The 18,345-nt window shown below is 34.9% G+C and overlaps 1 protein-coding gene across 1 annotated transcript in view; it reads right to left on the reverse strand.

Moving 5' to 3' along the window:
- The window catches only part of RTTN (rotatin), a 233,494-nt gene extending 224,357 nt beyond the window's left edge, over positions 1–9,137 (reverse strand). The window contains exons 1-4 of the mRNA XM_044667121.1: positions 9,107–9,137; positions 8,522–8,709; positions 6,085–6,292; positions 2,776–2,865 (exon numbers count right to left, since the gene is read on the reverse strand). Coding sequence (XP_044523056.1) covers positions 2,776–2,865; positions 6,085–6,292; positions 8,522–8,709; positions 9,107–9,137 — 517 coding nt within the window. The remainder of the gene's footprint in view (positions 1–2,775; positions 2,866–6,084; positions 6,293–8,521; positions 8,710–9,106) is intronic.
- Positions 9,138–18,345: the final 9,208 nt, after the last annotated feature.

Genomic DNA, 18,345 nt, shown 5'->3' on the forward strand with positions numbered 1-18,345 from the left:
AAGGAAAACTAAATCTCTAGCATTTTCCTAATCTACTAGCTTAGTAAACCTGTCAAAAAAGAAAATAAGATTAGCCTGGCATGGCCTTTTCTTAATGAAGCCTTACTGGCTCTTTGTCAGCACCATTTCCTTTTCTAGATGTTCACAATAGAGCTATTTTTACAATTACCAAACTTTATAATAATTTCCCCTTCCTCATTAATAATAACAAAAACAGGATTCCCACCATAAAGTTCATATTTCAAAAAAAAAGGTACAACAAAATACCTGCAATTGTGGTCAAGCAAATATTCCATAAGAACAGAAGTTTGATTGGCAAGATGCCCCAGAATAGCAATGTTTTCTACAATTTATTTTACAGCTACAGACATTACTATTTTTAAAGGGCTCTTTTTCCTAACTGAAGATTTATTTACATTTATTAAATAGGGAACAGAAGTTAATTTAATGAGAAACATTTATCAAGAACTAAGTTGAATATTCATCTTAGATTCCATTGAAATTTCCACTTTGTCCTGTACCTTTCCAGTGCCTAGCTGAAAAGGAATTTTACTGGTAAGTGAGAAAATTCTGTAGGAGTAGAGAAGGCCAGTGTATGAAATAATTTGACCCCTCCACCTCTACCCTATTTGAATTGACCCCTAACTTTTTGCTAAATCAATAACTTTCTCTCTCTGCTACTTCTTAATCAGTATTATCCAGTTTAATGTTATTCCACTGGGGAAGTGATTATTTCTTCTAAATTAACACAAATTTAGTTAAAGATAATCAACCAATCAATATAAATCTTCCATGATAAACTACCATAAACCAGTGGGGATGAGGGGATGGTAGTTCTGCCAGCTTGTGACCATCAATGAGAATTTGTATTTTGTGCAGCACCATCTGGACTGTCTGAGATTTGATGATTATAAAACTTGTACTCTGAAGCATGAAGGTGTCTCGAATCATGAGTAAGATCCGAGATCCTTTTTTTGAAGGGGGTCAGGTCTCTTTAATAAATATTTATTGGCTCACAGCTCTGCCTCAATTACTTTATTGTAGATCAATCAGAAAAATTTTTAGTGTTACACCAGTTGGCTGAATTGCAGAATGAGAAAGAAGGAGTAATTATAGTGGAGACCATTTCAACCTTAAATGTTGACAATCACAGCCATATAATTAAATACTAAAGTTAAATGTAAGGAGGAAAGCTCATTTTCAAATATTTGTGATAGTATATATTAAAGATTAAAGTTAAAGGGTAAAAATTTAGAAGGATGAATATATGAAGTTAAATGTTGGCATTAGGACTCACATGTGACCCTTTTTAGTTACATCATAACAGTTAGCAGAAAGTTCAGCAATAACAAAGAGAATTAAAAGCTATAAAATTCTTTAATATGTTTCAAATGGGTCTTTATCACTCCAGAAGCTAAAGTAGCAACACTGAAACACATTTCTCTCTATTTCCTTGCAACTGGCAAAGGTCATTGTACAAATGGAGACAATGGCTGGGCAAAAATTTCAACAAGTTAAAGAACAGAGTTATAAAGAGAGAAGTACTCTTTAGAACAAAAAGAAAAGGAAATGTATCTCTGAAGAATAAGATGCATTAGTAATTATTTCTTAAAAAGGAGGGGAGAAAACTAATTGGGAAGTTTAGCTTACATGGTGAGCTCATGAGGACTTTACTAATAATCAGTTAAAATTATAAAACACTAAAGGACTCTTAAAAAAAGTCAAATTTGCCAAATTGGTTTTCCCCCTTCTTCTTCATTCTTTGTTATAAAGAAAAGCTCTCTGAAAGGGGAAAGGAGGAACAACATTGAGAAATGTAGATGATGTAAAAACAATTATCAATTAAAAATCAAGTATTTTCTCTAAGTTTTCTTCAACTCAGCTTTGAAATAGAATTCAGAAATCAAAAAGTTTATAACATTTGGGTAAGCCCTACTCAGATGTAAATCTTTATCCCTTCTGACATTTATCTCCTTCCCTATATCACTATTATTCAATTTGATGACTAATTATTAAAGACCTGTATATTATTAAACACTTGCAAGTTAGTGATACAAAACATGACAGCAATTACTGAGAATCTTTTTTGTCATCTCAAAAACAAAGTTAAATGAAAACCTCACAAAAAATTTTAGACCTAAAAATGTATCAAGTTTTTTAAAAAATTATATAATATATATTAAGCACATAAATGTACTTAAGTAAAAAAAATTTTAATGTTATCTATACCTGTAGACATCAATAATTTTCCACTAGTTATTCTCTGCCCTCTCTTTGCTTTCATTTAATGAATAATTATATTTAAGTGAGTTCTGGGGTAGCCAGAGAAACCAGTTTCAAAACTGGATCTCGGGGGCAGCTGGGTAGCTCAGTGGAGTGAGAGTCAGGCCTAGAGACAGGAGGTCCTGGGTTCAAACCTGGCCTCAGCCACTTCCCAGCTGTGTGACCCTGGGCAAGTCACTTGACCCCCATTGCCCACCCTTACCACTCTTCCACCTATGAGACAATACACCGAAGTACAAGGGTTTAAAAAAAAAACAAAAAAACTGGATCTGTACTTAAAATGCAAGTCCATCAGCAAATAGATATATTCTCAACTTGTTTTCTGACTCATATAATTTACTTGCATCAAATTGAAAGGATGTGTCCCTCTACACAGTTAATCTAAATTTTACATTATGCCCTGCAACATTCTTAACAATAACAAATTCATATCAAAGAGGCTAATTAAGTTTAAACAAAAAATTCAGAAATGATCATCATAAATATACATACTCAGTGATCCTGCCTGACCTTCCATCTGCTGGAGATTATTTATGTCCTGAGGAAAATATCCAGGTTTAATTTCATTTTCTTCTGGTAAATCTAAAAAGAAAAAAAAGTATCTAAATTTTTTATTGACTTGTTCTTTCTTCTTTGCTCCATGAAAATAAAATTCACACCTTTTAATTGCCTTAGTTTTTAGAAGCTTTTCATTAAAAAAAAATGTGGAGGGGTTTAAGTGTTCTCATCTGTAGCAGGTCTGCTATTCTCTAGAGAAATAGTTACTGAATCTTACATTAGATAGGTACTCTTTTTAAATTCCATCAATTTAAACCTAAAGAATTCTTCCTCTAAACCATCAGCCTACTACTTTTCAATTGGTCAAGCTCAATTATTTTATTTCAAATGATAATATTTAAACTTTTGTATTAACACAAAGATTTTGTTTCCATGATCTTTTATTCTCACTCTGGATGTAAACAATCAGTAAGGATCTATTAATGTGGGTCAGGTACTTTAGGCATTGGGAACATAAATACAAAGAATCAAATAATCCCTGTTCACAAAGGATTTACATGAGGAAATGAGAAAAACAACATGTACACAACTAAGTATATACAGAATAAATATAAAATAAGTACTAGGTAATTAGGAAAAAAAGATCAATCATCAGAAGATGGGGTATTAAGAAAGGCTTCATATAGAAGGTGGTGGTTGAGTGGTGATTGAAGGAAGAAAGGGATTCTATAAAACAGAGTTGAGGAGGGAATGAATTCTAGACATAGAGGACAGCTAATGCCAAGACATGGAGACAGAAGATCAAGTGTAGTAGGTAAGGAACAGAGAGAAGACCAATTTGACTAAATCAAAAAGTAGAAGAAATCTAGTCATGTTCAATGAGGTTTTAAAAAATAGGATGGGGACAAGCAGTGAAGAAGGGCTTTTAAAACTGAATAGATGAGTTAATATTTTATCCATGAAGTTACAGAAAGTCACTGGAATTTATTGAAAAGTGAAGTGACATGATCAGATCAGCACTTAAAAAATCACTTTAGTAGCTATCTAGAAGATAGATTGGAATAGGGGGAGACTTGAGGTTGAGAGATATCAATTAGGAGATCACTGCAATAATGAGAGATGTTTAGGAAATATGAATGCCAGGAGTTGATACCTGACTAGTTATATGGAACAGAAGATAATGAGGAATAAAGGATAGTACCAAGGTCTAGAACCTAGGAAATTCAAAGAATAATGGTGTCTTTGACAGCAATATGAAAGTTTTAAAGAGGGGTAAGCTTTGGGCTATGTTATTCTTCAATGGAATTTGAACTAAGTAAATCAAGAAAATTAATTAAAAAATATGAAAGATTCAAAACTAGCTACAATTAGGTAATTCAATACTACCTATCCAGCAATTTGGCTAAAGAAAAATTTCTGATTTTCTGATTACTTGTAATCTTTAATTACCCATGCTATCCCTGAAAAAAATTGAAAATATACTTTGTGACAATCAGAATAATATTATTATATTCACTTCATAAATGAGAAAAATAAAACCCAGAAAATAATCATGAGAATACAGAGAATAGAGAATAAAGTTGCAAGTTAATAAAAATTTGGTAAATGGGGGCAGCTAGGTGACTCAGTATACTGAGAGCCAGGCCTAGAGACAGGAGATCCTGGGTTCAAATCTGGCCTCAGATACTCCCTAACTATATGACCCTGCACAACTCATTTAATCCCCATCACCTAACCCAGTGATGGTAAACTTAAGATATGTGTGTCAGCACTGACACGTGTAGCCATTTTCAGTGACACGTGGCCACATACAGAGAAGTATAGGGCTGCATGTGGAGGATGAAACATTTGCCATAGTGTAGTATACTCTGTGCACTATAGATGACAATTCTACCTATATTAATTTACCTATTTTGGTTTATTAAATAGTTATATATTACAATTATACATTTTTGTTATTTAAAGTATAAATATCATGAAATTATAGTTTTTTTTCCTTGAAGTGACATACCACCCAAGTTATGCTCAGTTTTTTGGCGAATTTTGACACACCAAGCTCAAAAGGTTGCCCATCACTGACCTAAATCCTTACTGCTCTTCTGTCTTGGAACCAATAAACATATTGATTCTAAGATAGAAGGCAAAGGATTAAAAAAACTGGTTAATAAATAGTTGGATTTTAATAAAAGTTAAAAATAATTAAAATTGGAAGGGATCAAAAATTTGTCACCTAGCCTAACCTTTACATGAAGTATGAATTCTTTCTACAATATTCCTGGCAAGTAATTATCCAGCCTCTACTTGCATATCTCCATTGGTAAGGAACTCAACATCTTATAAAATAACTGACTACACTTTTAGAGTAATCTAATTGTTCAGAAGTTTGTTCTTGTACTGATCTGAAATCAGCTTCCTCATGACTTCCACCAACTGCTCCAAGTTCTGTTCTACATGGGCAAAGAGAACATACTTATTTCTAAGTGAAAATATTTCAGACATTTGAAGAACACAGCTGTATCCCCACAAGACTTTGCTTTACAATGACTGAAAAATAAATTCTCAAAGCTTCCAACCTAAACATCCTCATTCTTGGTTTCAAGTCATCCCACTGTCCTAATTCAGAAGTAGCTAATGTCTATATTCACCTCTCTAAGTATCCCAAATAGAAAATATATAATTCAAAGTGCTATTTTATAGGAAATGGAAATATTTATGTTCTAACAGACTATTTTAGCATTGCATACTATTTTTCTCAATTTGATCCATTTTAATTGAAATAGGTCAATAGGTCCTTAAATCTATATTATGCAGACATTTTTTCCATTTAACTTGACTTTAGAGACTTCCTTGCTGCTATTCAGAAATGAGTTTAAAGTATTTAAAATTACACATGACTGAATTCAGTCATCAAGAATTAAAGTATCACTAGTGCTCAGCACTGTAAAGGATACAAGTTAAAGGCTACAAATCTGAATAATGTAGAATAACCTAAGATATCAAGGAAAAACTCTATGTGCAGGAATTATATTTTAATTGTAGAACAAACTCTGCCTCAGAGTTTTGAGTTTGATTCAGAGCATAGTCGGTCTAAATTTATTCTTTAGACAGCAATAGTTGTCCAAAAGCTTAAAGAAATAAATTTAAACCAACAACAAAGGAAGTTTTTGGTTCCAAGAAAGCTCCTACTATATTAAACACATAAGGGTGCTTCATCAAAATGATCACTTTTCCTTTTAATGTATAAACATTTAGTTTTAGGAAAATGAGATTATGAAGGAATATATCATATTAATTTTATGTTACCAGTTTTGGGTCCACATACAAATGGCTTGGTTTGGAAAAATGGAGATGTAGAACGATGATACAGAGAAGAATCATCTGAAGGAAGGATAAACAGGCCATCCATAATGCCATCAATTTCAGACTGCAAATCTGGATTCACAGTAGGACGAAGCAAGGAAAAGAACTCATATGCACCAATATCAAACAAATGCTGGACTGCTAATGGATGCTAAAACGAAAAGAAGACAGTCTTTTGAAAATAGCTATAAAGAAAAAAACTACATTTCATTCAGGTAAAGACGAAACTTTAGCCATTATCTCCACCTCCTCCTCAAAATCTTGGACTCCAATACTAGAACACTATGGATTCTGGTAGGCCATCACATCAATTCTGTCATCAGCACCATAATATCTAACATACAGTACCCCAGCCCCATTGTGTATGGTATTCTGCAATGTTAATGTAAATTCTGTAAAGGCAGAAATGGTCTTCCTTCCCAGCATTTGCATCCCTAGCCTTTAGCATAGTACATGGCACTGTGTACTATAAAAATAAGTACTTTTATAGAAATATAAGTACTATAAAATATAAGTACTATATGTAAAAATATAAGTACCATAAAAATAAGTACTTTTATAGAAATATTTTATGTACTTATCTGTCTAAACTCAGCCTTTCAATTTTATTTTTTTTCACTGCATTTCTGCAAATATTCCTCAAAGGAATCAACCTATATAAGAAAATGATGTCTTATAGAATAATTTCATAAATATATACAATAAAATATCTGATAACTATCAGAAAAAAGCTTAACAATTTTTCCATACTCCACACCATCCCAAAAGACTGTAAACTCTTCAAAGGTATATAGGAAATGTATCATTTTTCATCTTTCTATTGCCAGCCAATTCCAATGGCTCAGCATACTACAGCGACAACCCTTTTTTTTTTTTACATCTTTCTATGCCCAACTTAATTCAAAGGCTAATAATGACACAGAGAAATGATCCAAGGTTTTAGAAGGATATGCCAAAGGAACAACAATGACTGGAAATTATGCCAAATGGAAACACTTCAAATATTCCTGCTGAGAGGTCATGTTCAGTCCTATGAGTACAAGTCTAAATTCACCGAAAGTCATTCTCAAGATTTCTACAAGTGATGAATTTTCCCCCAAGAGCAATTCATCCACTAAGTCACTGAATGAATGAAATGAACTTAAGGGGATGCATTAAGAAAAGCAGCAAGGGACTTGGAGGCAAGAAAATCAAGGTTCAGAGTCTACCTCTGACAGTGGCATCGCTACTTCTCTGATCAAGACTAAGTCCTTTTGGTTTCTCCTTAAAACTGGGGGAACGGGGCCAGGTAGGGGAGCTCAGTAGATTGAGAACCAGGCCAAGAGGCAGGGGTTCAAGTCTGGCCTCAGATACTTCCTGGCTGGGTGACCCTGGACAAGTCACTTAACACCCATAGCCTAGACTTACCTCTCTTCTGCCTTAAGAGTCAATACCCGGTATTGATTCTAAGATGGAACAGACACAGGTTTTTAAAAAAAGTTACACCCTTATTTATGTTTGATTTTTTTAAAGCCAAGTTGCCTTAAAAAGAGTAAAGCCTGTAAAGCATACAGTAAATTCGTTAAACATTTGCTGACCACCTACTCCAAAATGGACATAAAAATGTAGAAGATGGGGTCCCTGTCCCTAGAAAGATTTATATATAGTTTAAGAGTTGGTCCAAAATTGCCTCCAATAGCTAATTAGATTGCACTAAAACTTTTGGGCAACTTTGTATATAACAAGATGGTATAAATCTAGAGCAGCTAATGAAATAAAGTATCAAGTAATGGACTTGGTCAAGAAGACCAAAATCTTTCTAGCTATGTGACAAGCCACTTGATTTCTCAGTTAAGAATTTTTCCACTTTTTATCTGCTGACTTCCATTCTGAAATATAAACCTTAAATATAAAAAAAACAAATCTTAAAACTACACACACACAAAAAGGCAGCAAGGTATAGTAGACTGGGCAGAGTTAAGAAGACCTAAATCCAGTCTTATACTGCCTCAACCTAAAAAACTGTGTGACCCTGGATAAGTCTCTAAGAGTCTCGATTTCTTCATCTGTAAGATTAGGGATGGGCTTCCTTGGCTCTAAGTCTAGAGTTCTGTGAAAGTACCCACATCTGCAAAATCAAAAGATCATATAACCAAAAACTTGAAGTTGGGATCCTTAAAGGTCATCTAATCCATTAAAATCAGATGAGCAAACTAAGGCCCAAAGTATTAAATGACTTGCCCAGGGTCTCACAAAATAGTTAAGTGGCAGAGTTGGAATTCAAACCTGATCTCATGACTCTTAATTACAACATTCTTTCCAATGTACCATAATCCCTGAAGTAGTATCCCCAGAACTCCTTCATAAAAGCTTGTTGACGCTCAACTAAAGATGACCTTACCTTAATCAAATTGCTGAGTAGGTTCAGAACCTCTTCTTTCATGGGAACGGTAGGAAAATTGAACCATTCCAGTAAATAAATAAAAAGAAGTTTCTCCTGTACGAGTTCAACACAAGAAATCAATTTGTGTTCCACCTTGCATAGAATACTCTTAAGCGCTCTCTCCCTTATCTCAGCCAGAGGATGACCTGTCAAGGAATGACAACACAAACCTCATTCAGGAATTAAATACAGGGTGTCCCCAGTAGCCGTGGTGCAGTTTTAAGTTTCAGGACATTGAGGCTTCGGGACACTCTGCAAAAATCCTCCAATAGGCATTTAATTTGGGAGGAAGAGGAGGAGTTATAACCTAAAGCTTCTTTTGGGAATTCGATCACAATCAGCAGCTGTTTCCGACGATCAGAAACAAACTGTTTACCCTAAAGCCAGCTCTTTGGGGCTCAGAGTTGCCCCAGAGAGAAAGGCTTGGGCCTGGGGAGGGAACGAAAGAGAAAGGGTGGGGAGGGGAGTTAAAGGGAAGGAGCCCAGGATGGAGGGAACCTAGGAGGCCACAGGGGGATGCTTGAGAGCTCGCCATTAAGTTACCCAGCTTCTTGATTAACCCCAACAAAGCCATCCCTCGGCTCCGAAACTCGCAGTCACAGTCTCTGCCAGCTCAGTATTCAACCTCCGCGCCACCGCGTTCGTCCGGTCGCAATTGTTGTCCCTGCGGAAACCTCGCCGGTCCCAGAGTGGGAAACAGCTCCTGGGAAAGAAACAAGCGCCGAAGATCCCGAGCCCAGCTCTGGTAATGGGTACAGTGCAGTTACTGAGAAGTGGATAACGTTGTACGAGGGAAGGAAGGATCAGAAAAGTGCAGAAGGAAGGAACCCCTCTCAAGAGCGGTGCACTTCGGGAGTTGTAGTCTTTTTCTAAATACGTTTCTCTGCGTCCTGATTGGCCGGAAAACTACGCGACAAATGGTTCTGGACTCGCCCCTTTCTCCAGGAGACTGTTGTTTCTGGGGTGGTGCTTGCACGACGCGGGTTCCTTGGCGGGGTCGAGATTCGAGGAGGAGCTTGAGGCCCCGCCCCCACATGCATCCACCGCCTTCGCTCTTGCTATTGGATTTATGCACAACACTGGGGACCTGTGTTATTCCTGGAGATTGTGAGTGGGTTGCATTTGTTTTAATATTTGGAGTAACACCAAAGTTAAAAATTGCTCTTGAGTGCTGTTGGCTAAGTGAAATCATTCAAGGAGAGAATCTTTACCATAAAAAGTTCAGAAGGAAACAGGAGATTACCAACAGAAGGAAAATACATGAAATATTCAGGAAAGCCCACCAGGAATGAAAAAAAAAGTAAGAAAAATGCATGATTAGGGAATGACTAAGACAATTGGCCTAATATGAATATTATACGTGGTCAATACATGACAGTTTATATAAGGAATGTCAATTTTTAAAAAAATTGAGTATACACACATTAAATAACTATCCAGACATGTCAAGTATGAAAGAGAAGTTGCAGAAAATAAATATTTTAATATTCTTTAGTTCCTTTGTAAAGTTGATTAAACTAACAAATAATGTGAAAATTAAACATTTATCTTAGAACTTTATTCAGTTGTATAATTTGAAGAAAATACTGCTGTAAATAGACAAGGGTAACCAGTTAGAAGCATCAGCATCAAGGCATTTAGAAGTGGAAGAGATTTTACAGGTAATCTAATCCTTTAGCCTTATTTTATATGTGAGGAATTTGGGCCCAAATATAGTAAATGACTTATCTAATAAGTGGACGAGCTAGTCTTTGACTCTAGTGTTCTTTTCACTATAGCATGATTCTGGTTATCTGCCTTCTGCTGTTTAAAATACTGCCCAAACCCCCAAACAGCCTCTAGAAATGCCCTATGTCCTCACTGTCCTTCACCTAAGTAGAGAGTGGGGACCTAAACAAAGGAAGCCATTTTAAAGTTGAAGAAAGAGAAATTATCAATATTTATTCTGACAGGAGAAAGAAAAGCAATTTCATTGTGGAAGAATAAGGGAAGTTATTTCAAGAAAATAGTATGTAAAAACATGAAACTGCTTACTAAATTAGATTTTTAAAAGATGTATAAAGAAAATAATGACAATAAGATTAGATAACTAGAAATCAATCCCAAAAGTGGAACTAGTCTGAAATTATCAACAGAAGCATAAAACTTCAGAATAAGTTGAAGTTGACAATGAATATTGAAAACAAGGGAATTTTTAGCAAAGTTAGAAGAAAAGACAACTGCTCAGAGTGGATATAATGATAACAGATGACAGGAAAAGCAAAACTCATTCATGTTTTCTTCTATATTTTATAACAAAGAGCAATCTTCAGACTAGATAGAATGGAACAAAATTGGTTTCCGGGGAGTTGGAAATCAAGATAAATGAGGATATGCCCAGAGAATGCCTAGCTATCCTCAATAAATTTAAGTCACCAAACCCAAATAATTTTTTTTTTTAATGGGAGGTATGCTTTTTGCGACACAATCACTATCTTTAAGATAGAAAAAGGGATTATATAGCTAAAGCCAGCCAAGTTTTCCAAATTTCAGAAAGAAAAAATTATAGATCCTCCAAGATAGAAGTAGACATAAATAAGCCAGAAAGGTTAATTTCAATCCACAGAAAGCTATTAGAATGTATTATTAAAGGGATGGTTTGAAAACATTTTTTAAAAAGAAGTATCAATCACTAAGATCTTGCATGGGTCATCAAAAGCAGTTCATATTAGATTCAGATAATTTTCTTTCTTATCAGGATTACTGAAATTGATGTATTAGGGAAATGTATAAATACAATACAAGTATTTCAACAAGATATTTGACAAAGCCTTTCAAGATATTTTTGCAGATGAAATGGAGTGATGTGATAATGGAATTTAGATTAATAAGAGAGTTAGAGTTGAAATAGGGGCAGTAACAGAGTAGATTGATGTGGAACTGTCTAAAAGTCCAAATCTAGTTACTACTGGGTAAATGTCACTATAGAAAAATGTCTCAAGTATAGTTACACAGGCATTTGGGTTTTGTGCTCTTCTGGTCTTTTTTGTCATTGTTTTGAATAAAAGTGTAGTCATACCTCTGAGCTATTTCCTAGAAAGTAGCTACTACTTTCAGAGGTTTAAGCTACACTCTTTGGATCCCCAACCCTACTGTTATAGTTCATAAGTCCCACCAGTATGCTCTTCCCTAACAACCAGCCAGTAAACTCAATTAGCTCTTAGCAAAGGCATTTATCAGGATAGTATGATGAAAACAACATTCAGATCGTTCTCCCCCGTAAGCTTGAGGTTCCTTCATCCACTAAAACACCTAAGTGAAAGAGTAGGCTCAAAAAGAGCACAATGGTAGTTTGGTCATATGTAGAAAGAACATGTGGTCAAAGCTAGTCCCTCCTTCAAGCACCTGGTAGCAAGCAGAATGGATGGAGCTTTGAGTTTAGCATCAGGAAGACCTGAGTTTAAATCCAACCTCAGACACTTACTAGCTATATGATCCTGGGTAAATTGCTTAATCTCTGTTTGCTTTAATTTTCTCAACTATAAAACTGGGATAATAATAGCACCTACCTTATAGGGTTATTGTGAGGATAAAATGAAAATTTATAAAAAGTACTTCTGGTTCCCTGAATATTCAACCTGTGAGGATCTCCAGAGCTTAATTAAAGTCTTGTAGGAACATGATCTATCATTGTTTAATTGATGATAGTTGCATCCTTTCGCTTCAATCAGAAAAAGGTGTTCCTAATTTGTAAAGAAATACAACAATCACATGTTAACATATTAATATCTCATCATTTGTGATTATCTCCAGTGACTCTATCAAGGAATTTAGGGGAGAGGGGAAAAGAATGTTCACTCTCCTCCCCCATGCTTACAAAGGAACTGATAAAATATTTATTACAATTGAAATCAACATAATAATTAATGTTTATATTGTGCCTTAGAGTTTGAAAAGTGCTTTTACAGACATTATATCATCTGACCTTCATGAGGACCCTCTAAGACAGTTATCACCACTATTATTATTCCCATTTTACAGTTGTAGTAGCTCAGGAACAAAAACAGTTTAAACTCAAAAGGAAGATCTGAACTTAGATTGGTCTGACTCCCAGGACAGCATTTTATTCATTATTATATAGTGTCTTTCTATCACTGCTACTACATCTATAACACTGGGAAAGAAGATAGAATTTGAACCATCCTCACCCCACTTTATTTATTTATTTATTTTTACAAATTAGAGCTTTTGCAAATAAAGTCAAATCTAAACAACTGGGAAAATTTTAATTGCTCATGAGTAGCCTGAGCCAATATAATAAAAATGGCAATTCTACCTAAATTAGCTTACTTATTCAGTGCCATACCAATCCAACAACCAGAAAATTATTTCAGATATAAAAAAATAACTAAATTCATCTGGAATGAATGAAAAATTAATGAAGTTGGGGCAGCTGGGTAGCTCAGTGGATTGAGAGTCAAGCCTAGAGACGGGAGGTCCTAGGTTCAAATCTGGCCTCAGACACTTCCCAGCTGTGTGACCCTGGGCAAGTCACTTGACCCCCATTGCCCACCCTTACCACTCTTCCACCTATGAGCCAATACACAGAAGTTAAGGGTTTAAAAAAAAAAAAAGAAAAAAAATTAACAAAGTTAATAAAAAAAAAATGGAAAGAATGGTAGCCTAGCCTTACCAGATTTTAAGCTGTATTATAAAACTGCAATCATCAAAACAATCTGGTACTGGCTAAGAAATAAAAGAGTGGATCAGTGGAATAGATTAGGTACACATTACACAGTAATAAATGTCCACAGTACCCTAGTATTTGATAAACCCAAAGATCCAAGCTTTGGGGACAAAAATTCACTATTGACAAGAATTGCTAGGAAAACTGGAAAAGCAATATAGCAGAAACTAAATATAGACCAACATCTCACACTATTCACCAAGATCTGACCAAAATGGGTATATGATTTAAGACATAAAGGGTGATACCAAAAACACATTAGGAGGGGGGCAGCTGGGTAGCTCAGTGGAGTGAGAGTCAGGCCTAGAGACAGGAGGTCCTAGGTTCAAACCCGGCCTCAGACACTTCCCAGCTGTGTGACCCTGGGCAAGTCACTTGACCCCCATTGCCTTCCCTTACCAATCTTCCACCTATAAAGTCAATACATAGAAGTTAAGGGTTTAAAATTTAAAAAAAAACAACCAAAAAAAAAACACATTAGGAGAGCATGGAATACTTAACCTGTCATATTTATGAATAAGGGAAGAATTTATGACCAAACAATAAATAGGGATCATTATAAAATATAAAATTGATAATTTTGATTACATTAAATTAAAAAGGTTTTACACAAATAAAACCAATGAAACAAAGATAAGAAGGAAAGCAGAAATCTAGGGGGAAATTTTATCACAAGTATCTCTGACAAAGGCCTCATATCTCAAATACATAGAGCACTGAGTCAAATTTATAAGTATACAAATTATTCCCTAATTGATAAATGATCAAAGAATGTCAACAGGAAGTTTTCAGGAGAAGAAGTCAAAGTTGTCTATAGGCATATGAAAAAATGGTCTCAATTACTCTTGATTAGAGAAATGTAAACTGAAACAACTCAAAAGTACCACCTCATACCTATCAAATTGGCTTATATGACAGAAAAGGAAAATGATAACTATTGGATGAGATATGGGAAAACTGAAACAATACTTTTTTGTTGAAGAATAGTTAAATAAGTTATGTTATATGATTATAATGGAATACTATGTGCTATAAAAACTGATAATCAGGACAATTTCAGAAAAATCTGGAAAGATTTACATGAACTGATGCCAAGTGAAGTAAGCTGAATCAGGAGAATGCTATACTATATATAGTAAAAGAATATGGTAGAATAATCAACTGTGAATGACTTAGCTATTCTCAGTAATACAAGATCTATTATAATTCAAAAGGACTCATGATGAAATATGCTATCTACCTCCAGAGAAAGAACTGATGAATTCTGAATACAGATAAAAGTATACTATTTTTCACTTTATTTTCTTGATTTTTTATATGAATCTTCTTCTACAGCATAACCAATGTGAAAATAATGTTTGCATGATCGCACTATTATAAACTGGATCAAATTGCTTACTATTTTAAGGAAGGAAGAGGAGAGGGAGGGAGAGAAATTGGAACTCAAATTTTCAGAAAATGAATGCAAATTTAAAAAAAAATAAATGTTTTTATTTTTTTAACATTTAATAATTTGTATTTTTTAGAAAAGTTAACATGGTTACATGATTTCATGCTTTTACTTTTCCCTTCACCCCCAGCCTTCCCACCCCCCCCCCCATGGCTGATGCATATTTCCACTGGTTTTAACATGTGTCATCAATCAAGACTTATTTCCAAATTGTTTATAGTTGCATTGGTGTGGTAGTTTTGAGTCTACATTCCCCAATCATGTCTGCCTCAACCCATATGTTCAAGCAGTTGCTTTTCTTCTATGATTCCACTCCTGCAGTTCTTCCTCTGAATGTGGGTAGCGTTCTTTTCCATAAGTCCCTCAGAATTGTCCTGGGTCATTGCATTGCTGCTGGTACAGAAGTCCATTACATTTGATTTTACCACAGTGTATCAGTCTCTGTGTACAATGTTCTTTTGGCTCTGCTCCTTTCACTCTGCATCAATTCCTGGAGGTCATTCCAGTTCACATGGAATTCCTCCAGTTTATTATTCCTTTTAGTGCAATAATAGTCCATCACCAGCATATACCACAATTTGTTCAGCCATTCCCCAATTGAAGGGCATACCTTCATTTTCCAGTTTTTTGTCACCACAAAAAGCGCAGCTATAAATATTTTTGTACAAAAAAAATAAATGTTTTTAAATGGGAATCAAAAATAAATGCTAATATTATTATCACTCAGTATTGTTATCTACTTCATAGTAAATTATGTCAAAATAATTGTGAGAACTCAATAAAGTTCAGAAAGTACTATAAAAAATAGAATTTAGGACTGAATCTAATGAGATGAAATTTAAAAATCACTTTTTCCCTTCCCCACTCCATTGAGGAATGAAGCAGCTTGAAGAATCATGACCCCTTGCACTAGAAAAGTCCAGTTATGAATTCAAGAAAGAGCTTCCAGTAATCATGAGTTGTGAGTTTACCCACTGACTATACATGTTTCCCACTAGGTGTGTGACCCTGGGTGACATGTCACATTCTATAGTCATATTCTAAATTTGTGCCCTACTCTCCCCAAAGGCCCTACATGAATTTATGGGAGGTTTTCCCCCAGACTTTTGCAGGGAATATTTTGTACCAACTTTTCTTATTATACATGCTTGGAAAATACTCTTTTCTAAAAGTTAATTGAAGCCTGATTAACTAATATTAATCAGCAGTACACTGTTGGGGACTTGTGAGGAATAATGCTAAAAACAGACCTCTTGAGTTACCCACTAGAACCCTGAGTAGCAGAATTATGTGAGCCCTACATGCATATACCCAAACTGGAGGAGTAGTCCTTTGGAAGGGGGTACAGTGAAATACCTTTCAACTCTCAGATTCATGAAGAAAAAATTATAAAGGAAAGAGGAAAAAGAAAAGATAAGTAAGAAAAATAGACAATAGAAAGAGAAATAGGGACATAGATAGTTGAATGCTATATTACCAATAATACTTGGATTTTTTTTTACCCAGGTATGATCCTATTTTAACAGTCAAAGATCAAGTCCATGGAAGTATTAAACAAATAAAAGACCAGTATTAAAAAAAAAAAAAAGCCCTGGATATGAGTCTGAAAAACTTCTTTCCTTGGAGTCCTGGTTTTTTTCCACTTACTAGCTCTGTCAACTTGGACAAGTTATTTCACCTCTGGTCAATAAGTTAGCCAACAAATATTTATCAAGGGCTTGCTATGTATCATAAATGGTGTTGAGTGCTATATTAAATTTCCCCATCTGTCAAATAAGGGAGATGAGGAGATTGAACTAGGATGTCCTCCATTGTTCTTAATAATCTTAACTCTATTAATCTGTGAAATGCATGATAATCGTTCATTTCTAAGGTGCTACTAAGTATTGAAAATAAAAAAAAATGCTGAATTAGTAAGAGCTAGAAAGATTTAACATCATATTAGGAATTATATGCATTAATCTCATATGCTAAGGTCAAATTATGGCCATTAAATGTTGAACTTGGAAAGAATTAAATTACGGGTTTGACTTGTGTTATTGGAAATTTTGGTGTCCTTGAACTACATTTCCCATGAGCGCACTGGCTTTCTGTTGTTATGCAATTACGTAGACAGTGGGATAAAACTGAGGAGCTGTTGTTTCACTCTCTCTTTGCTACCTACCCACCATGGTGAGAGCTGGGATCAACTGGGCTTTTAAACTAACTAAGCTAGCATGGTACGTGGCTTTATTTTCTAGTGGCTACTAATAAACTTTAAAAAACCATAATATTTTTAAAGTTATCTTTTTTATATTAATTTTATTTTTTACAGACTAAATATGTGAGAATTCCAATATGGTAGTCACCAATTTAAATTATTATAGCTCAAGTCAAAATTACTTTTAATAGCTTTTATTTACAAAGTGGTGGAAAAAGTGAAAGTAGAGAAATTCATAAAGAGGGTAGAGAAGATGTCTAGCCTATCACACTAAATATTGCTCCAGTACTCTGCTCAACTCAACCCATCAGGGCTTGTTAACCCTCAAAAGGAGGACCCAGTGTTACACCCACTCAATCTCCTCCTCCAAGAAGTGAAAGTCTCTCCAGAACTAATCTCTCTCTAGAATCTAGGAAAGGAAAGCCAGCTACTCACTCACCCATGAAACAGTCCAAAAGCCAAGGTCTCAAGTTGAAGCCAAGGTCCAAGTCCCAAGTCACCTCCTGAATACCACTCCCAAAGACAACCTGCTGAAGACAACTTCTGAAAACAACCTCTGAAGATGCCCTCCAGCCAAGGAAATTCAGGACTTTTTATAGTCAATTTTTGTCCCTTCCCCTCTTCACAGGGGCCAATCACAGCTTCCAAATTGCCTAGCACTACTCAGGGGGCAGTGTCTGTGGGATCCACTTCTCATCCTCTGAAAGTGTCAACTCTTATCATAGGCCTCTGAAGGTGTTAACTTTTATCAAAGAATTCACAAGTTTCTGATTGAAAGGGTAGAGCTCTCCAAGTAAGTGACTTGTAAATTCTCTTACTTGATTATAAAGTATTAAGTAGGGGTTAAGTAAGTGTTAACTCAAAATAGACAAAGAGAATAAAAATTATCTTTCACAATCTCCCCTGTGATTCTTTGGGAGACTGTTATCCCCAGTGAATCATTTAACATAACCAGCTTATACTTCTAAAGATCTTCTAGCTACAGGTGTATACCATATTGCACTTTCTAAGAACAATAATTAGAGATAAGAGGGAAATAGAAGAGGGAGAGAGCAAAACCAGTGTTTGCTAGGTGTATTGACAAAAAGCCAATTAGGAGACAATCCCCTTTGGCATAAGAGTTTACATTCAGAATAAATGTGTTTAACCCCCTTCAGTTCAATCAATTATACCCAAAGTTCATTTTGGATCTTCTTGATACAGTGGATCTTTATGGAATTTTCTCCAAACAGTTCATTTTCTTGATTCAAGGATTTAGCAAGCTTCTTTTCCTGAAATGTTTTCTCAAAAAAAAATTTTTTTTTTTAGTCTTGGATTTTACAAAAAATATACAAATTCCAACTATAATTCTGAAAAGCATTTTTTAAATTCCTCAACCTCTTTGGATTATCACTGATGGTTATTGT

The sequence above is a fragment of the Gracilinanus agilis genome, chromosome 1 (assembly GCF_016433145.1).
Source record: "Gracilinanus agilis isolate LMUSP501 chromosome 1, AgileGrace, whole genome shotgun sequence".
Lineage (NCBI taxonomy): Eukaryota > Metazoa > Chordata > Mammalia > Didelphimorphia > Didelphidae > Gracilinanus > Gracilinanus agilis.